The 22,341-nt window shown below is 41.0% G+C and overlaps 1 protein-coding gene and 1 pseudogene across 6 annotated transcripts in view; one reads left to right on the top strand and one right to left on the bottom strand.

Moving 5' to 3' along the window:
* DLC1 (DLC1 Rho GTPase activating protein) overlaps positions 1-22,341 on the bottom strand; it is a 365,361-nt gene that overhangs the window by 26,805 nt on the left and 316,215 nt on the right. For 4 of the 6 annotated variants that reach the window (XM_054700826.1, XM_054700827.1, XM_054700825.1 and 1 more), the window contains one exon: positions 1,603-1,674. In XM_054700826.1, coding sequence (XP_054556801.1) covers positions 1,603-1,674 — 72 coding nt within the window. The other 2 variants (XM_037525980.2, XM_037525981.2) reach the window with 2 other exon arrangements.
* LOC119258216 (cytochrome c oxidase subunit NDUFA4-like) lies at positions 21,180-21,511 on the top strand (annotated as a pseudogene).

Below are 22,341 nucleotides of genomic sequence, written 5' to 3'. Positions count from 1 at the left end.
CTGGAACTTTTAGAGATTTTGTCACATGATGGCTATGTCTTGGAATCTCCTTCCTTCTTAACTGATGACAAAGAAATATTTTTAAAATGTAAATCAGCCAAAATTATGTTTGCTTTTTGATATTTTGGCAATCATTTAAAGGTATTCTTTGAGGTCTGAACTGTCTGTATAAAATACATAGCGTACACCTCTGTTGGGGAGCTCTACTGTCTTGTGAGTAGTTGAATGTATGGAAGAATGAATGAGACACCAAGTGTTTTTATCTCAGTAGAGTTAAGGAAATAAAGAATGCTCAAGCTGGAAGAAGCTCAGTTTAAGAATCACTTCACTATTGACCCAACCTTGACTTGAAAGTTACCCATAAAATGGAGTTGACTAGTTCACAAATATGAGTGTTTTTAAACTACTGCATGTAGGGTATAAATTTCCATTTAAAAGAATAGCTTATCCATCTCTTCATGCAAATCCTACACAATGGGCAAGCAGATGAATGAGATGTGAGGGGCTTTTCATCCTCTACCCTCAGCATCCAAGAAATTCCATGACACTGATGATGAAACGAAGTATTAAAAATTCAGTCTAGATCTTTGTTTTTTTAAAAGAAAGATCAGTTTTTCTTGATAAAATTGTTGAGTGCCATAGAAAGAATAATATTAGTCAGATAAAAATCTAAAAAAAGGTGAAAAGCCTAATTACAAACTAGGTGAAGATATTTGTCATGCATCACCAACAAAGGCTGGGTATTTACAAAAAAGGGCTCATACAGGTTAAGAAAAAGGCACAATCAACTCAAGATAAAAATGGGCAACTGACACTTCACCAAGGAGCAAAGACACAGAAGTGTGCATTACCATGAATGATTAGGGAAGTGCAATCAAATCTATAAAACATCATTTTATATCCATACGATTGGCAAAAATTAAAGTCTCACAATATCAAGTATTGAGAATACAAGGATAGATGGGATCTTTACATATTATTGGTAGGAATGAGAATCAGTATAGGAACTTTTGAAAAATTTGTACTGTAAAATTGGACATATGTTTTTTCTATTACTCAGTAATTATATCCTTAGATATACAAGATAATTTGCTGCACCTGTTCTACAAGAGTACACAAATGAATAAGAATGTTCATAAGTCAGTATCTTTTGTAAAAACAAAAGAGAAAAAACAGAAATGGCTACCAAAGTGTGGATATGAATAAACTGTAGTATAGCCACATAATGAGGTATAATACAGTCAAAGCAATGAACTATGGCAACACACACATTACAAAAGAATGTTAACACTACAATAAGGGGAAAATAAATCTTGCAAGAGTGTACAGAACATAAACATTTTTCATAAAGTGTTTATAAAATATATACTTTAGGAAAATGCAATAAGATCATATAAAAGGAAAGCAAGAAAATGATAAATAGAGATTTCAGAATGATGGAGACTTTGAATAGAGGGTGGGAAAGGAATGAGTCTTAAGGTGACTGCTACAATTTTTTAATGCAATATTTAAATAATAATAAATGAACTGTTGGTCAGTGATAAGTCATGTAAGAAAAATACGATTATGCCAGCATAAAAAATATCAGTCTTCCCAGCTTACCTTCATAAAGCTGTGCGTACTGAGGGAAACCTGTTGCCCGTAGCCAATCACAAGCTTCTTTGGCTTCAATTTCTGTGATAGAACACAAGAAGGACAAAGTTGTTAGCTATGTGTATCTCAGCCTATTTTTTTTTCTTTAATATAATGACTTCTGTTATAAAGCAAACAGGATGAAAACAGAATTAAAAAAAAAACAATTATTTTACATGGTTTACATTTTTGTGCTTCTTTCAGAATTTCTAAAGATCCATATAATTATTTGACTTTCCTTTGAAAAAAGAAAAAAAAAGGAAGCTTAGCAGTAAGTTAGTCTGCTGCTTCTATGTTCTAGTTACACATGATTATGAAAATAGGGCATAATGAGAAAGTTGCAGTCGAATTAAATAACTTATTTTAAGACTGGCTGGCTTAACTTAATTTACTTTTCAAGTTAGGAAAAGGCCACCCACTACATCTGATACCCTGAAAAATGAAGTGACCTGACCAATGGCACAGGCCTTCTGACACCTCACGGGATGCTTGAATGAGCCCCAGGCGCTGGGCAATGGCCTTCAGGGGTGCCCAGTACCAGGGAGACCCCACCGTCAGATGCCCAGGACAGCATTAAGTCAATAAATCCCACAGTCTCAGCAAGCTGAAATGCCTAATAAAGCGTCTCCTTTCCGGTGGTTAACATCTTGAAGATAGTATTGATAAACAGAAAGGCCAAGAGCAACTGACACGCTGTGTTCAAACTCACTCAAGCACATATTTACAATCCCGTTAAAACAGACTCACAGAAGAGGTCCTGGGTACATTAATTAGTTTCTCTGTTTGCACAAAAAATATTCTTTCAACCCTTCTTCCCTCTTCCTCAGGCCATTAGAAAAGTAGTTATGTAAGGCCATTCACTCATTCATAAATGTCTCAACATGGCTTAATTTATTCCAGATTCAAATCATCATTAAGCATCTCTCCTCTGAACCAGGTGGGAGGCGGATGGGCCATATTAGGAGCTGTCTACATGTCTTACTTTTGTCTAGTTAACTTTGTGGTTTCAAAGCTTTCTCCACAGGAGTTCCTGCCCTTTAAAGAAAGGTTACTAAGGACACTCAAATTCATTAAACCAAGTAGGAATGACCTTACTGAGCAGGCTAAAGAGAAAACCCTCTACCTTCTGATGAGTAAGTTAATACTAACTAAAAACAATTAGGGCCTTAGGATGGATATACATGGCATGGTCACTTACTTTCTTGAATTTTTTCAATGCAGCCATGAAAGTAGTACATAATTAAACATAATTCACTGAATTGTTGGTCAAGGACAAAGTGCCATAGATATGTAACAACTTCAGTGTCTTCACTGAATAAAAGAATATACAGTGATTTATATTCAAATGTGAATTAGTTGGTGTGTAACTTTTTTTTTAATGCATTTATGTTTTATACCTTGTCTCAGAAAGGAATTAGGAAGCTTTGAATAAAATCATGAACATTTTATAAAAACCTACAGTGCTGGAAAAGCATATAAAAACTCAATATTTTACTTTAAAGAATAAGGAAACTTTCCCCACTATCTCAGTGGCCCCTGGGGAGCAGGGAAGGGAGCTAAGTGTTCTAAAAAGTATTTGAAATGCTGTGCTTCTCCTATTCAGATGTTATTTTCCATTGAACAGATTATTAGACATGAACACTAAATTGGCTGCTTTCTTAGTACTTTATCTAACAAGTGATGAGTCACCAGAAATTCTCAATGTTCACCCAGTTTTCAGATATGACACCAGGTTAGCACACACACAAAACCTTAGACATTATTATCTGGCTGATTTTTGCCATGATTTAGGATATGTCCCTGACTTCCTTTGTTAAACAATGGTTTTAAGTGAAAGACTTGAAAGATATTTTCCTGAAAAATCTTTACATTTATTTATATCATAGTTTATAATTTCAAAGTGTTTCCACACACATTGTTCACTTAAGGCCTGAGTAATTTCAGTAACACATAAATACCTATAGCTGTCATGTTAATCTCTTACTTCCCATCACTAGGAAAATGAAATGACCTCAAATGACCAAAACTTGATCTAACAAGCTGTGTCCACAGAGTTACGCTTCTGACACTTGGTTAAAAATGATGTGAACAGGTGAAGGTTTGCTTCTTTGGCAGATAATTTAATTAGAGGCTTATAATGAAAAAACTTTACTTCCAAGAACTGCAGAGATTACATAAGTATCACCCTAAAATAGATGGAAATGTGTTTTTTAGATATAAAACTACAGGAAACAGATTAAGTGTAAGATTAATTTTATATTTTTAAATGTTCACTCATGAAAACTTAGGCTGTATAGCAAATGAATCTACCTTCTTTGCAGAACAGTTGTGAAAACTCTTTGTGAAAAGTTGTCACTGATGTTTAATAAATGGAATAGTTGCTAACCTTACTCCCAATCCTTTCCAATTACCAGTAGGTCAAGAGAAAATGCTAACAATCCAATGTAAATGCTGATTATTTAACAATCAATATTTTTGTTTTATTTAACGTGAAACAAACCTGTGTCTACATTCAAGTCAGGTAGAGAATATGCTTCCTAGTTTCACCCTTGATCCAAGTCATAACTTTCACTTGCTCTCCTTTCTTCAAACTTGGCTCATCAAACTATGAGTTTCAATATCTTTTCTCTCCCTCAAAATCTCTGTTGTAACTCCACTGCCTAGAAAATCAAGTCTAAACACCTCTGTGTGGTTTGCAAGGCTCGCCACGTGGCATCAACCTAATTTTTCAGCTCCCTGTCCTCCTTCTATATCCTGGCCAAAGTAAACTTGGAGTTTTCCTTCCCACACATGGCTGTGACCTCCCTGGTCTGAAATGTTCTACCATTCTCTCTATATCAGATTTCAATCATCCTTCAAGGCCCATTCTCAAGGCTGCCGCCTCTGTGCAGTCCTCCCAGATGCCTCTTGACAAATCTGTTAATGACTAACTGTTATTTAGTGCTCAATGTGTGCAAGGCCTTGTCCAAGCATTTTTAAAGATTTATTTTATTTATTTATGCATACAAGAGCTGGGGTGTAGGCCAGAGGTGTGTGGGGAGCAGAATAGGCAGATCCAGTGAAATACACTGCTGAGGAGAGCAGTGGGTGAGAAAGGAGGGGTCTGCTGTGCCATGTGGGTCAGCTCCCTCGCCTGGGATCGAACTCATGCTACAGTGACTGCCAATAGTTTCATGGTACTGAGATGTAATCCTTGCGCCACCAAGGAGGCCCTGCCCAAGCACATTAAATCATATTAATTAATTCACTCCTCATAGTGAAAATGCAGATTACTAACATCACTCCCAAGAGATAAGGAAATAAGTGGGGAAATAGCCACTTCTCCTTAAAAACGAGCTTTCTCTACATTCAGAGAGCAGGGACTAAGATACAGAAATGAGCAAGACAAGTGACTCCTTAAAAAATATAACAATAAACATTTAAGACACTAAAAAAAGCCCTGTCATGTTACATTACCAGTCACCTTACCTCCCTGATGCCTCTAACTGGCTGTCAGGGCACGATTTTCCCTTCAGTCTATTTGAGCTGTGGGGTGAAAATGCGAAGATTTTAAAAAATCATTCTCCAATGATTTGGCCAAAATGCCATCAAAAACTAAAACTACAATGGACATATGAAGCTTTTCTACCTAAGTTTTCTCTCAGTAAACAACAGACAAATGTGTTAAGGAGGAAACAGGAAATTTTTACTGGAAACAGCTTTAAGGAATAGTTATATTACATGAATGATGGCCAGGAGACCCTTTTTGTGTATGGCTGGGAATCATGAGACCATATTTGCCCATTTCCTGGCATGAGGGGATGACCCTATCTTCCCCTTACCCCTCAACAATAAGTTCAACAGAAATTCCCCCAACCCTGTCATCATTCTGTTGAAATCGCCGCTCGTAGGTGGCTGAGTCACAGTAACTGGGTCAAAGCAGGATGTTGTTTGGTCTTCAGAGTGGGAACTCTCAGGCTCTCTGCTTTCTTTGCCAGCAGGCTACCAACATCAAGGCAAGCACTACATAGAATTTATCACGTCAGGGAAATCCTAAGGAATTAGAGGAACTTAAGAAAATTCAAGCACTTTCCAGATTCCTTGGAATACCCCAACTAGGAAAAGCTCTGTGGAGAAGTTAATGCTTTTATAGCCACAGAGAAGCAAGTGAGCTGTGTGAAGGCAAGACGGTGCTTTCTGATCCAAACCAACATGTATCCCACTCCTTGGTCTCACAGATTCCCTGAAGAAAGGTAGACTCTGCTAATTGAATCACAAGGCTTTGTCAAAGTGGCTAATCTTACAGGTCTGCCCAGCAGATGGGAACTAACAGCCTATCTTCACCTTGTGTGGTTGGGAGATCATGCATCATGGAGAGGTAAAGCAGGATCCCACACACTTTTAGCAAGATGAGATGTCGTGACCCTCAGCTCTGATACAGAAGGCATCACCTCCAGGGGCTAACCCACCACCCACCATCACCTGCTCCCAGGAATTCTGATTTTCTCAGCCTAGAGAGAGCCTGGACAGAGCATTTTTATCAAAAATTCCAAAAGTAAATCTATAGGTATCAGGAGTGAGAAGTTAGCCAGACAACATTTCTTCCTTATCGTGGACATATTCTCCCCTGGATTTTCCTGACAGCCTCCCAGCTGAACTCTGATAAGCCTTGCCACACTGCTCTCAACAGATCATATTAGACCAAAGTGCCACGGGGTCTCTGAGTTGATTTTTAAGAAATACATGATTATTATGTCACTGTCTCCTTGATAACTCTTCAGTGACTCTCCACGGTCTTCCAGATACATCCCAAACTCCTCAGCAAAGACCCCCAGCCTTCACAATATGACTTCTGTGTAATTCAGCTACTGAGAGGTCTCCAAATGCAAGCTTTGCTCTACTCTTATTGAATTCCTTAGGGTTCCCAGAATGCACTATGCTCCCTCACACTTTAATCTCTTAACCTGTTCTCTCCCTGTCTCAAATGAATTCCCCCTATACCACCCTACAACTTCCTCAGTCTGAGTGAACTCTGAACTTTAACTCATTAGTACAGTCTCAAAGACTGCCTTTTTCTACATTGGATGCAGGCACATTTGTTTGAAGGAAAAGATGGAATCCCAACATATTTTCTCTTCTTCAAAAATGGATTAAGAACTATGACTGGAGCCCCTTTCTCTTTGCAGTGAATAAAAATAAATGCCAAAGACTGGTTATCAGGAGTTACCTATGTAAAATGAATCTTTATTAAATTCTAATGTTATCTAATCACAGCAAAGATTTTAACTAGTGCCTAGCAGCATTCCTACCCTTAGGTACCTAAAAAAAATTTCAAGCATCTGCTGTACATATTCTGAAACAAACCAGTTTGGAAGCTTCTGGGAGACTGGTGAGTACTCATTCCATTTCCAAGGCCACCTGACCTAAAAGGAGCTGATGCCAATCCACCTTCAGGTATAGCTAGTACCATCACACAAGTAAGGGAAGCCATCCTTCATTTTCCCATTCCTTTTTCAGGAAGTTATTTCTTGAACATCTCAGTGTGCTGCCAGCGGTGTTCAGAGACAAAGACAGGAGTTCCTGCCCCAAAGCAGGAAGCCAACTGGAAAGGTAGTTTGCCATTGAGTATGAGGTGATGGCTATTGAAGGTCCACATGTTTAAGACCTAAGTGACCCTGGGCAGATAGTGCCAACAAGTTCCCATTTGACAAGTGAAAGCCCAGGTACTGATCGTGGTCCACATGCCCTACCTCCTTCCACATCTGACGTGGCACCCTGTCTCCCCTGGGTAAACTGATGTAGTCAGATTGGTCTCTTCTCACCCACCCCACCCACTTTGTCCTGCTTTATTTTTCTTCTTCCAAAGCACTTATTCATTATGTTGACTTTATGTCTCACCCCTCTAAAGCACCACAAGGGTGGTTTTCTTCATCTGTTTCACTCCCTTAAATATCCCCAAGCCTCTACACAGTGTTCAGGCTTTAAATTGCTCAGTTACTCAATAAACATTGTATGAATAAAGAAAATAATGGTATGATTTTGTTCTAGTGAAGCGGTCATAACTTTTCCGACCAATATCCACAAAAGGTACAACCTTTACATTGGAACCCTGGCACACACATGTATTTTTCTGTGTGTGTATGCATGTATACACACATTCATGTATACATATGTGCAGATTAAGCATGTGTAAAATTGAAACAAGTTGCACCAAATGGCACTTACAATTACTGATGCATTCTTAAATTTTTCTATTCTGTTTTCAAAATGCTATCTGTTACCTACCAAAGAAACCACTATAACATGCACTATATTATCTCATGTATAGCTTTTTCTTCAAAACAAAAATAAGAAAAGAAACTTAGATTTCTGCATAGCATGGGGAGAGTGTGATGAGACACAGGAAAGCCATTCAGAGGTGGACAACCCAGATGTCCCATCCTGCTGGTGGGGATGCTGCGTGAGCATGTTTCAGCCGTGACCTGTAACTAAGGGGTTGTTATGACCTTATGTGTATGACTAGTTTGCAGGTAAGGAGATTCAAAGTAAAGGAGACAATCTGCTAAGTGAACGCTGGCACAGCACAGAAGGAAGAATGGTAAACTGTCTGGATTTAGTGTAACAGAGCAAAGAAAGGGAAGGTTATCCCATAGCCTAGATATAAGCACTTCCTTAGCCTGGTCACTCAACGAGCAGCCAGTGTTACTTCCTCAGATGAAAAATAGCTTTGCCTCCGGGTGTCCCAAACTTCTAATAATCTATCACAGAAAGAAGGCAAAGTGTTACCTATACCAGACCAGGAAAACTGGTCTAGGAACGAATCCACCGCTTAGTTATAAAGATAATCTCTCAGCACCTGTTTCCCTTGGATTGCCATAGGCTTTGTAAATTCCCTAAATTTCTGACTGGAATTTCCTTTATGCCCATTTCCTCTTCTCACTAAGATAACCTTTAGGTTTTGCTTCTGGTGTTAATGTTTCAGATTTATCAATTACATAGACTCTTCTTCCCTTAAAAAGCTGAAAGAAACATACCGAATGGTCTCACTCATAGCAGGAATTTAGAAAACCTAAATAAGGGACCAGGAAAAAGACTAGTTATAATAGGGCCTCTCTGGTGGCACAGGTGGTTGAGTGCCTCACTGTGAAGCTGTCCGCAGCCTCTGCAGCATGGGTTTGATCCCAGCTGGCCAGCCGGCTGGCTGGCTGGTGAGAATCCCACATGGCGAGGCAGACCTCTCCTGTCTTGCCCGCTGCTCCCCTCCGTAATGTATTTCGTCAGTCTGCCTGTTCTGCTCCCCACTCTGTCTCTGGTGAATCCTCTCCCTCCCGTGCATCTGGCCTGTACCCCGATTCTTGTATAAATAAATAAATCTTTAAAAAAAAAGACTAATTATAATAAAGAAAAAAATCAACAAGTAACTATAAACCAGAGACACACTGTGGGGGTGGGTGGAGGGAAGAGAGGAGGGATTAGGGCCAAAATAAGAAGGGGTGGGAATTGTATGGGGAATATAACCAAAATGAAAATGCATACATTGTGCAAAAATGAAAAATGATGTAAGAATTATATAAAATAAAATTTAAAAAAAGCTGAATCAATGCTAACTTCTTCAAGCTTTCCAGTTTTGTGAATTCTTAAGTTTATTGCTGAAATTTCTAATTAGCTTCTTAATAAGTCAATTCCTTGATTTGTGAAACCTATGCCCATATTATAGAGAACTATAAAAAAAAAAATCAAACCCTAAAGCCTTTGCTTATGTATGTCTCTATAGCCCACGCATTAAAATTAATAGTTACAGGAAGAAAATACTCAACCCATTGAAAATTCTGAGTTTAACTTTGTTTATTGATCTTTTACGTTCGTATTTCAGGAATAGCCACATCTCAGTTTTTATAGAATCAGTGAATTTGGAGCTGAAATGCGACTCGGACTTTTCATTATTTCTCTTTACAAATGAGGAAGCTGGTTCAAGAGAGTAAGTAATTTAAGTTTCCAGATCCTCTGAAGCTTTCATTCCAGGTTGGGGCATTTTCTACACAATTCAACAATGTCTACAAAGATTACCATGTCTTTAAAATCACTGGACTGTTTTTCAGTACAAGTAAGAACTGGAAGTTTTGGGGGTATTATTTATAGTTTTTTTCTCCTGCTTGAGGGTTGGAGACAGATATGTTGCTTTCTAGTAAAGAAGATTCCTAGAAATAATATAAAGGGGGGAAAAAAGGACCCATTTTTGCCAATGATGTTATGACAACTTAATAAATGGTTTTGCTTACAAAGAAGGAGACCCTATAAATGTATACCTGGGATTATGCAGTGAAGGGGTTCTCTAGCATTGCACAAATTAAATCAATAGAAATCCCCTTTGGGGATCATTTACTTCAATGTTCAAGTACTTGCAAAATACATAAACCAGGAAAAGGCAAGTGGTTCACATCAACAAGTATGTGTTCCTCCCTCACAAAGGCAAACAGCTTTCTATAAATTTGAGCCCCCAACTGACATGGCTCTATCAGGACTCCAGATGTGAGCTGACAGTTATTTCCAAGAACAGAAAATATCTTCCAATAAATGAAAAACTGGTACTTATTTCCCAGCACCAAAGAAGTCAAGTTGAAATAAAAATAAGCTAATAAGGAAATGGATGCTACATTATCACATCTTATGGTTTCATTTCAATTTGGTTTGGGTTAAAATAAAACAACCTTGGTCTACACACACACACTCTTCCAATATTCAATATCAAATATATATATTTCAACCATGCATTGCTAAGAAAAATGACTGGAAAGAGCTATTAAAATATTAAGCCCTTTAAAGCTGATAATTGCATAGATTAAGGAGACAAATTCAAGAAAAGAAACAATTCAAATATACTTTTCAGGACTCATTCTCTGAGTCTGATATTTTTGGTAAAATGAACTTTTGTCTTCACTTATTATTCAAGGCAAAATACTTGGTTCCAAACCTAAAGCACCCGCTGCTCCATCTCCATCATTAAAGGTTGGCAGGCACTTCAATTCTTTTACTTACACATGCTAACAAAGTCTATCCACTGAATCTAACTCCCTCATATTCAATGTTAGCCCTAAGTTCTCCAGTGCAATACAATACAGGAAATATAAAACACCATGTAAGCCATAGTGCTACAACAACCATAAATCAAAAATAATGGGAATAGTGAGGATTTCTAAAGAAACTATTTACTCATATTCTAATCAGACCTGACAAAGAAGAAAGAAAACAGCAAATCAAATGAAATACCAAGCTGCATTATCACAGACCAATGAAAATAAGAACACGGAAGATACTGGTTAATATAAAGCTGCCTCTAGCCATGCCTCTAGCCTCAAACAGAAACATTATTCTATCTGACTTCTCAGCTTGTGCCTAAACGTTAAAGAAAAACAAAACAACAACAACAGAAGTCACTGTCTTCCAGGTGAGTTATTTCATGGGGACACCCACTTCCCCAAACACACACATTTGTCGATTAAAATTTGATTCCAATGCATCTATATATCTAGGAACATTTCTGATTTTGTAAGTGATCTTCTCCCTACACACACAGTAGCTCCTCATTTTGCTGCTGTTCCCATTTTGCTTACACACGTGGCAGGACGGGGTGTGAAGTTCCACGTAAGGCACACATGACCTTGGACTAGTCACTAGACTTCCGGGCACTGCAGCTGTCCCTCAGTAGGGAACAGGCAATGTTTTTCTAGGCTGCCCTTGTACAGTTCTGGAAATTCCCAAGCAAAATGGCTGCTACAAAGGCGCAAGCACCAAATAAGATTCCCTTTGTCAAGTTACACAGTTTGAAAAATGCATTGTGGGGAGATGGCCCTTTAGGAGTTTCCAGTTTCTCAAGAGATGAAGATGATTTCAGAGTTTCAGCAATTTCTCTCTACATTGTCAATTGACTGGAACACACAACCTAGTGTGGCTGAACTACAGCCCAGTGCAGGGGCCACTGGCCACTTCATCTCCAAGGGTCCCTTCCTCCAGGGCTTCCTAAATGTCACAGCCTGGGAACTGCTACAAGCTCAGGGTGTGGAAAACTTTTGTCCCTCAGACATCCTCTGGAGACTCCTGCAAGAAGGAAGGCGCCTTTCTGACAAGCTTCAGGAAGCAGCCCCAGTCCTCTCTGCAGGACACTCAAAGGTGGGGCAGGGAGGAGAACAAAATGTGGATGGGAGGTGTCAGCGGCATCTGAGGACTCAGCTTCCCTGACCTCAGACTTCACTTCACTTGCTTTTGATTTTTCTCTTGGGGGCTGGAGGGGGTTAAGACATGAAAAGTTCCCCACACCTCCCATGAGCAGATGTCTGTGTGAATAAAAAAGGAGCATTTGCCACTAGAAAATTCAGTTTAGCAGCAGAATAAAAAATAAAGATGGGTGATTAAGAGAAATGCATTCCTTACAGTTTCCTTGATTTTAAAGACCTGATCTTTTAGGTGCCCAAAAGCAGGCATCTCCAAGACGACACTCCAGTGTTTTCAGGACCACCTGGGAGCAAATTTTCCCTTAGACATATAGTCTTAAAACACGTCCACTGAAGTGAGCATTATTCAGTACGGAAGCTGGAAACCAGCACCCCGGACTCCCTCCCCAAGTGTTAAAGAAGGGGGCTGAATCACTATTTTTGTCATTCCTGATCCCTGAACATAAGACCCTAGGAAACGGTAAAGTTACAAGGTTCTATATGACCACCAAATACTGTTTCCTAAATTGAATAAAGTCCTATCAAATGTATCTTCATAAATTGGACTCTATCCTCATATCTATGAGGTTGAAATCCTAGCTCTACGTGTCCAGCGATCTCAGGTATTTAACTGTCCCAAGCCTTAGGTTCTTCATCTGTAAGATAGGAATAATTATAACCATACTTTGTCAACTTGTCATGAAAATTAAATGTGACAATGAATGGAAACTGCATGAAAAGTTTTAGTTTCTATAATATTGCTATTATCTGGAAAGTTTATGGATTTCTTATAAAAGTTAAAAAGGAGGATCCATTCTAGACTGTTGCTTGTGAGAGACTATAAACATACTGGCTAAATAAGCAAGGCTTTCTTCCTGTCCACCACCAACTTTGATGGCAAGGAGGGAACAGCTGGTGAAAAAAAAATGTTAAGATAGAATAGTCCTAATTAAAGAACCCCCAGCAGGACTACACCCTACTCCTTATCACTGATCATGATAATCCTTAACAATAACACAGGGTCCCAACAAGGAAAAGTACAGAGACAGGAAGAGACTTTCTCAGATGAGAATCTTACCCTTTCACATTAACTGCATTTCTGACTAATTTGAGGTTAAAATAAAACAGCATTATCTGCACTCACATCAGCAATCTCTGCCTATAAAACATATTTTAATCCAATAACACTGCCTTACATATAAAGAGGAATTATCCTCTTACCTTCAAATCTCTGTATTTTTCCTGCAATGGCTAAGAGTCAAAGATAGATCATTGTAAAAGCTGCTCCCGAGAAGTGTTTTCTTTCTAACTTTACAGCCATGAAAAAGACTTGAGACTATTTTAGGACCAGCTTTGGATATTTACACCGTATGGTTGGGTATTAGTTTACCTTGTGGGGGAAAAAAAATTCTTTAAATCCTTAATGTATATTTCTTTGCATTGTAGCTTGTAGCCCAATAACTCCAAAGTATTTTGGGGGACAGATCTCGATAAAATAAGCACTCAGAGAAACGCAAGAGAATAACCAAATTTAGAAATAAAAATTTCTCTCCTTTACTGGATCCCAACTCATGTAGTTCTAATTATCGAGCTATGCAAACACGAAAAATGAAAATCACCCTTCTCCCCTGGTCTGGTTTATCATTTCAAGAACATGCCTGGCATGGTGTGAGCCTCTCTGCCAGTGACACCATGGGGCCAGGTTTGCTATAAGATTCTAAAGCACAGAGAATTTGGTCTTTAGTGATTTGGCAATATCCAGAGAGGAAGGGGAAACATCTGAAGTTATTTTTACATTTGCAAGTCTTCTGGTTGTTTCAGTGAATGGTAGGGTGGGTCAGGTATTGTCTGGAGCCTTTCAGGGTCTTTTTTTTTTTTTTTGCATAGCCTCATTTCCTTCTTCCTGTTGCTAGGAAGGAGAATGAAGCATGAGAAACTTGTGTTTACAATACTGGACCATCCTGTCCAGCTCAGGCACTCTTCAAAAAGAGTACCATTCACTTCACCCACTGTACTTTGGATGCCCCCATACTTCTGAACCAAATCGTCCTTCCCCGAATGTTCAAATTGCGTATTTACCCACCTAAGTCATAAAAATGCCACTCTCATTTCAGCATTGCATCATGGCTTAAAATCTCCATGGGGACACCAAGGGAAACCCAAGTACTTATTTTGGTATCTGAAATCAACTCTTGGAATCCCACCAAGTCTCTGATTGGAAGACATCACTGGGGCCTTCCAATTCCTCTTTAAGTCCCACACTAGTTCTAGAAATAAAAGTCGAAGTTTTAGATATATTTTTTACTCATGTTATAGTAATAACTTGTTTAATCATGCCATACTTTTCTATTAATCTGGTATATTTTCCAGAAGCATCTGACCATTCCTTTCTAATGTTAAAATGCTCTTAAGTTTTGTTTGGTCTTTGCTCTTTGGCCTATAGTAGAAAATAACAACAAAATCATAAACAAAGAGAATCCTCAGGTGAAAGGGTAACTAACATCTCATTTTTGCTCCAGAACCAGTCTTTTGATTTGTGCAGTTAAGACTTGTTTTCAGTTAGCTATAGTTAACTGCTTAAGTGTTCCAACTTTAAACTCTTTAAGTAGGATTATTTCTCCTAAGATCTGCAATTGGGAAGTTAAGACACATATATGTCATAGAAATCATGTTTCTCATCCACTCAAGGGGAACATTTAAAATGGGACCTATGTATTCTGATTCTGTGAGTTGGGGAAACCAAGTCAGAGTCCCTTTTGAACTTCCAGAATGTTTGGTATGAGGTGTCATTTAGCTGGAATTAAAATAAAATTTGTTTTTGTCAAAAGCAAACTTAAAAAAACAGCTGGGAGAGAAAGTTAGTCTTTAGTGCTTCATTTTAAACTCTGAACAGTAGTGGTAATGAAAAAAATATGCACTCAGGCTTTGGCCAGGCTGTAAATCTGGCATGCCACGTTAAAGTACACGCAATTGCCAACATTTTCTCAGAAAATGTCTCGAAATAACTTCTGAATGCACATCTGCTAACTATTTGACACTCATTCCCCAGGACTTCAGTTCTTCTACTAGAGGGGCTGTTGACTTACAGGGCACCGCTCTGACCATCTGCTGCAGTCTGAAAGCCAAGATGGCACTGGGTGCCTCCATTAATTCCACACTTATGGTCTGCAAATTATCTCAGCAGAGGACCAGCCTGCAGTCCAGATGGATGCTGAATTAGTCAACCTCTTGGAGCTGCTGAGAGATTTACATTCAGAGTTCTGCTGGGCTATTATTTTCCCTCATCCCTTCAGCAAACAGTTTTGAAAAAAAAAAAAAAAATGTAATTTGAGACTCAGGATTCTGCCTTCCCAGAGCTGTGATTTTTTTTTTTCCTGCCCAAGTGCGTCATATATGCCACCCTCATGAATGTGTAATGGATGGCCATGCCTAGGCTGCATTCCTTCACCTCACCAATGGCCCAAACAGCCCCTGATTCCTGAGAATGAACCCCTTTGCTAATCATGTTGGGTGTAAAAAGATTAACTCAAAGCTTGTGTGGAACAAAGCTTTCTTCTCCACAGTGCAGATTAATGACGACATGCAAAGTTTTCATTCTAGAGGAATTAGCATAAATTGGATGTTGGCTTAACATCTGTATCAGGCAATGTGCTAACCACTTGTATCAGCTACATTAATACAAACTCCCCACCTGATAAATATAGTCATTACCCTCATGCTGCAGATGAAGGAGGTACATACAGAGAGGTCGTGTCACTTCCTAGATTCGTCCAGGTAGGAGGCTGCAAACCCAGGATTCCCACCCTGCCAGTCTCACCCCGGTCTATTCTAACTCCCCAAGGACCATGAGGCTGTGAGCCAGTGAGACGCATAAAATGACACGTGGCAAGGTCGGTTGGCCACAGCCAGGAGTGTAACTCTTGCGAAAGATCAAAGGCTCACCCCACGACGTTGGAGGTGGGGACCAGGGCACAAACTGAGGCAGCTTTCCAAAAAGCCATCGCCTACGACAGGAAAAAAAGGCCGGACCGGCGGCGTGCTTCCTTCCTTTTGCCTGCCCGGGAATCGCGCAGCGGCGTCTCCTCCGAAGCCCTACGCCAAGGGCATGGACATCACCAAGGGGGTATTTTAGGCAACCTCCCAGCACAGGAAGGCTCACTGCAAGTCTTTGTAGCAGGAGACCCTCACCTGAAAGCCATGGGGCTGGCTAATAGCTTCAAGAGTCTCCAGGGACCCGCAGCCACCAAACCTAGACTTTACTGCCTGAGTGTGAGTCATTTTCCAGCATTTACAATACTTGAATAAGAACGGTTTAAATTAAAACTTTTTAGTAAATTTACCTTTAAGCAATTAAAAAAAATCCAAGTGCCATAACAGTCTAGGCGTCTCTAAATAATAAACTTCTGGCTAGCCAACGCTGATTTTGGACTTCTATGGTTCGGGACAGCAAGCACCGAGCTCTGAACGGTCCCCAAGGGAAAGGTATGCAGAAAGGCGGTCGTGCCTTGCAGAGGTTTAGAACAAGAACAGCACAGCAGGGCTGCCTGAGAAGCTGCTGGAATTCACCGGGCCTGCGCCCCCAGCCCAGTCCTGCGCCCACAGCCTGCCCCGGGCCCCCAGCCGAGCGGGAAGATAAAGCTGGCTTCACTTCATCGGTTGATTAGCTCCCCAGCCCGCAGCCTTTCCCTGAGTCCACCAGGAGCGCCGGCACGCGCCCCCCCAGTAATGAGTACAGTCAGGGCTCATTACCCGCGATTAAAACCTCCCTCCCCAAATTATGACCCTTGATTTCCCCCACACTCCACCTCCTTCACTCCAGAAACCTCGGGCGACTCGATCCCGAGTCTCTTCGAAAAACGTTTCAAAAGCACAGAACGCCAGGCACCGACTTGACAAGGCGGGGTGACATTTCCTCCGCGGCGGATCCCCTCCGCAGCTGGCTCCCGCGGCTGGCGCGACGGCAAGGCACAAGTCTAGCTTACGTGTTAGGATCATGGTGTCTCGCTTCTCTCTGCACATCAAGTGCGGCGGGGGGCTGCCGGCGCGCGGTTGGGAAGTCGAGGCAGCCCGCGGCAGCTCAGCTCCTGCGCCAGGACCCACGGCGGCACCCAAGACGCGCGCCTCGGAGGTCTTCAGCGCATCCTGATCGCTGCTGGGCGCTCCCCGCCGCAGCCCCAGAAAGAACGCGGACTTTTCAGAAGCCAAGGGGTTGAGCGCTTAGAGAGCGGGGCGAGGAGCTTGGGAGCGGTAGCTCCTGCTGCGAGAAAGTTCGGCCATGGCCCGGGTAGGAGCCGCGCGCCCTCACTCTGGCAGCTGGAACGCACGGCCCTCCGAGCGCCTAGCGGGCCGCGCCCTCCCGAAAGGCCCACCTCCGAGGGGAGGGGCGAGGTCCGGCAGCGTCTGCGCCCCGCGCCGCCCGGGTCAACGGCCGCAGCATCCCCGGTGTTCAGGTCCCACCCCGCCCGCTCTCCCCCGCGCCCCGCCCGCGCCCGGATCCCGCCCGCCGGCCCACCTCTCTCCAGCTCCCCGCGGCGGGAATCGAACGCCGCAGCCTCAGGCGCCACTGGCCCCGCCCCCTCACCCCGCCCGCCCCTCCCCTGCCGCAGATTGGAATGTTTTCCTCGGGCCCCCAAGTCTGCAGCGGGAAGCGCCAAAAAGTCTCCCAACTATTGGCCTGGGGGGAGGGGTCGGGGCAAAGCAAGGACTGTACATACCCTCAAGGAGTTTACTTGCTGGGGAAGTCTAGGCTGGACTCTCGGACACCGCACACATTTCCTCTTTTTCTTGGTAGTGCTGCACTTTTTTTTCTTTTTCTTACATAGGTTATTATGCCTTTCATCTTGGTGGGGACCGCGTAAAATTCGCGGGAATGGAGGGGAATTAGGGTGTGAATCGAATCGTGTTTCCAGATCTGTAAAATGGGAAGAAGAATACCTATCCCTTGAACATTCATTAGCCTGCTAGACCCACAGGGGTGCAGAAGGAATGTAGGTAATAAACACTGCTGTAGAAAAGGATTGAGTTTTTGCTCAGCACGTGTTGAGTCTGTTTGCACAGTTATAGCCAGTGTTTTTTCAAACCTTAGCCCTTGGGCCACGATCCAACACAGCTCCTGAACTGTTAGGGGCCCACTCCAGACTGCATAATGAGAATCGTCCATGGTAAGAATCTGCATTTTTACAAACCCTCAGGTCACTGATGACTGTAATTTGAGCACCCCTGATACAACCGGACGCCTTTTTTTTTTTTTTTTTAAGATCACAATTGAATACAACTCAGTAAGAATTAAAAATTCAGACCAGAGTTCCATAAAAATTTAATTGGGGCTAACTGGTGGTTTTTTGCCTAATACCTCTGCGCAAAGCAACTACTAATCTAAACCCATTCGTTAAATAAACACACTAAGAACATTTACTATGTGCCCAACACTTTTCTAGATTCTGGAGATACAGCAGTGAGAAAAAAATCCCCTTCACTCCTAAAGTCTACTTCCTAGTGAGAAAAGAATAAACAAAATTAATAGGTGAAATGCACAGAGTGTTTTCAGGGGAAATAACATCTGGGGAGAGGAGAAGCAGCTGGGGGCAAAGTCTGTTTTTAAATGGGGTTACATGCAAATGGGAGATTTTAGTATCTCTTATAGTTTAAACTGTATTGATTTCATAGTCACATTATGGTTTACACACACTTCGGGGTGGAGGAGGATTCCTTTTCACTCCACCTTTTCAAAAACAAGGAAAATGAAAATGTTCTCACCACCACAGGCTCCCTCATTGCTCAAACCAGAATTCAGGTCTGGAGAGTGGCATTCAGGAGGGCATGGGGATCTTTGATTCGACAGGTATCTCCATTGCTTCTACCTGATTACAGTTGCTGGGGACACAAAGGTGGGGGTTGGGAGAAGCACCAAGGGCTGTATGAAAAAGGGGTGTTTTGAGGGCCCAGGAAATAGGCAGGGAACCTCACTGGGCTCAAGGAGACAAGACAGAGCTGTCCTCTGAAATTTGGGTGCCAGAGAAACTGTCAGAATGTAACAGGGTGGTCCCCAGGAAAGGGGACCAGGTTTCCTGCCCCACCCAAGGGAGGGTGGAGCTGAGCAGGGAGAGAAGAAGCTGCAAAGGAGACTGAGGAAGGAAGCAGGATGGAGCCAGAAGGACACCTGGAGGAGGCACATGGAGCCTAGACACAAGTGAAGAAACTGTGCTTGTCTTTTGGTCGTGGACTGGGTGACACAGATGTAGATGAGACCCGTGGGGAGGTGACAATGGCAGCTTTTATCTTGATTTTGATTTTGCTCTTTTCTTTCTGGGCTTGTCTGGTTGTTTCTGACCCTTTTCTGTGGGTCCCCACTGGAAGATGCTTTGGACTTGTGGCAGGCTTTGGGGCCTTGCTCTGAGCCAATCCCATTTGGATAGAGTTTTACCCATGAGGGGATGGGTAACTTTGGGTGCTTGATTTAGAAACTAGATTCTTGGCCTTTCCTGTATTGTTTCCTAATTGTATTAAAGTTCCTTCCCATTAAAGTCTCATGTTTTGTGTTAATGCGGCTGATGGCAGAACCCTATGTAAAGTAGGCAGGTTTGCGGGGTTTGGGCTGCCCCTCTCCCTGCCCTGTAACAAGAGCACCAAGAGTTACCAGTGAGGGACAGTGTGACTCAGGAAGGCTGGAAAAGGAAGGACAGGAACTTTCAATTCTCTGCATGTCTGTGTAGAGGACTGTTTTATCTTTAACAGTGAGAAACAGTGAGAAACCAGTTAAGTGAAGAAAGCATCCCATGATCAGATCTGCATGATGAAAATATCATGAGACTGCAGTGTGTAAACTTAGAAAATAGGAATACACCACCTCAACATATTAGTTTCCCACATTTATGAAAAATGCAAACCTTAAAAATATAGATAAGCTAGGCCTCCTTCAAAGCATGTCAGTTCTTAGAATAACTTTTCAATGTTTATTGCCAGCTGGGTAAAGTTGTATTTTAATTTAATCAGGTTCCAAGCAATCTGTGCAATCCTCATAAATCTATCCCCACTAAGTACTATCTTCTAATAAAACATGCTAATCTTTATTGTCTCTTGTTCAAGCCCCATGTCTTTCTCTTTGATTCTCATGTTCTCCTCTCTGGATCTTCTCTAGTTTCATTACATCTCTCTGGATGCTTGTATAATATGGATTGCTCATCATCTAATAACACTAATAATTCCAAAATCATTTTCCTTACTGATGCAATGCTTTGTGTTTAGCCTTCACTGAATCACATCATCTTCCATTCTTTGGTTTATTGACACAGCCTGTGTCCTGGGCCAAAGTCCAGTTTTCATAGCTTAATTCTTGCTCCTTTAGAAATTGACATGCTACATTTTGAAGGCTGAAACACTTGTAGAAAGAATAGTGGTTGAAAGCAGGACTTTTGAGCTGAGTGATGAACACATGTTTAGCCTCTTAAACATCAGCTTTTTCATCTTTACAGGAGGTCAAAATACTGCATACTTTATAGGGTTCTTACAAGAGTTGAATAAGATAATGTGCATAGTACTTAGCACATAAGTGCTCAATAATGTTAATCTTTATTATTTGATAGTACTAAATGGACACACATAACAAGAACATGGCAATTTCTATTTAAATAACTATCCAAGAGAAGATTAAAACAAAACAAAATAAGACTTGACTTTAACCTTTGTATATCTGAGGATTCTTTACAAACTGGGGAAGGAAGGAGTGAAAAAGTCTTTAAGATGGTCCACAAACAGTGGCACTTTACTATTGATAGATGAAAGCTATCCATTGGATAACTCGGTGTTTTCTTCACTGAACTTCTACTCACTCATCACCCAAGGTTTCATTTGTCTGTCATAGGCAGACAATTTTAGAAGTAGGTTAGCTTGTCTACATCACATAAAACTTAGTGTTGAAACACTCGCTCTCAGGGGCAGGAATGAGTATAGCCTATTTTCCCATAGCAGTCTTGTTCTTCCAAAATCCCTTCTATATCTGAGAATAAAAAACCATCACAAATGACACCAGGTCTTATCACTACTGTATTGTTAATTATTTGTTCTCAATGGCAGATTTAAAATAGAGATAACACAAGACCTGTGGCATTCCCTTCCTGCCATGTTCTTTTCAGTTTGTAAGTTTCATGGAACCCATTCAGACTCTATTTGGATGCTTTCACATTCAGCTATAGACTTATCAAGGAAAGAAAATCCATATAACTGATGCCTAAACTGCATGTGACAGATGACTGAGTAAGAGAGCCACTCTATTTTAATTATTGATGCTAGAGATAACTGATATTGCCCAAGGACAAGTTTTAGCATTTCCCCCTACTCTATTGTGTGTCCCCTCCTGCAGCCATGCTCCTCCATATCCTCAGTCAGGCCAAGAAGCACCCTAGCTTGACCTGCTCCTTTGTATTTATTGGAGCCAGAGGTACTAGAACAGTGCTGTACGTCATGCTCTGGCTTTGTTCACGCCGGTCAGTTGGGACAGAAAGAATAACTCAAAACCATAGAACAAAGTAGGTCCCAATGATCAATACAAGTACTACTCAGTGAATGTAGATTATAGCAACATGAAGAAAGAGGGTCCAGACTTCAAAATGAAGTATTTTACGATAAAGCTGCTTAAAGTGAAGGTCTTACCAGAAGCCATCCACACAATTTTCCACTTTCCATTTCCTCCTTAACTGCACAAAATCATGTTGGTGTATTGTGTTGGGGTTTATTTTACACTGATTAATAAATATCTGAAACTTGGTACATGTCCCTATTTAATGTTGAAAATCTGCTCTGAACTTTAAAGTAGGGTATAGAAAATAAACTACGAGAATTTAAGGAAGAAAAAAGACAAAAAGCGAGTGTCTCCAGGCACATGGCAGGTACAACTGGAGAGTAGAGCAAGTCACAATGGGCTCGTGAGAGGCAACCTGGGCCTGTCAACCTGTCTGGTATCAACACGTGTTAACCCAGCAACCCTGCTGTTCAGGGCTAAAAGATTTTTCAAGAAGTCCAGTTTCTCCCAATTTTTTTAATATCAAACCTCGAAACTTTTAGTTTTTTTAATATCAAACCTGGCAACAAATTAAAAAAAAACCTAAATCCATTTCAAGTAATTTCAACTTTGGACTTCAATTAGCCCTGGGGCAATGAGTTTAAACCTCTGCTCTAGTGATCTGAGCCAAAAGATCTCTTTGGAAATGTATTCCTCTCCCACAGGAACGAAAGACTCCCGCATTTGGAAAATGTCGTAACATAATTTGTGTTCAATGGGATATTGTGAAAAAGTATGAAAAATAATTTTTATTTGTAATGTTCAAAGGCTATATGACATAGTAGTACATTTTGAAAATAAATTTTAAACAGTATTTAATTAAGAGAGATCGTTAACTTTGAAATTTAATGGTTAGCCTTTAAACAGTCATTTCTGATTAAGTTCAGTGACCCACGTATGAGTTCTTTCCCCACCATTTGCCATACTGGGTAATTAACTTTTTTCACAAGTATTTAAAATCCAAAT

Source organism: Talpa occidentalis, unplaced genomic scaffold (assembly GCF_014898055.3).
Source record: "Talpa occidentalis isolate TD23 unplaced genomic scaffold, MPIMG_talOcc4v2.1 talOcc4.4, whole genome shotgun sequence".
Taxonomy (NCBI): Eukaryota; Metazoa; Chordata; class Mammalia; order Eulipotyphla; family Talpidae; genus Talpa; species Talpa occidentalis.
Note: the sequence above shows the minus strand (reverse complement) of the source record. Positions and strands in the feature narration are given on the sequence as shown.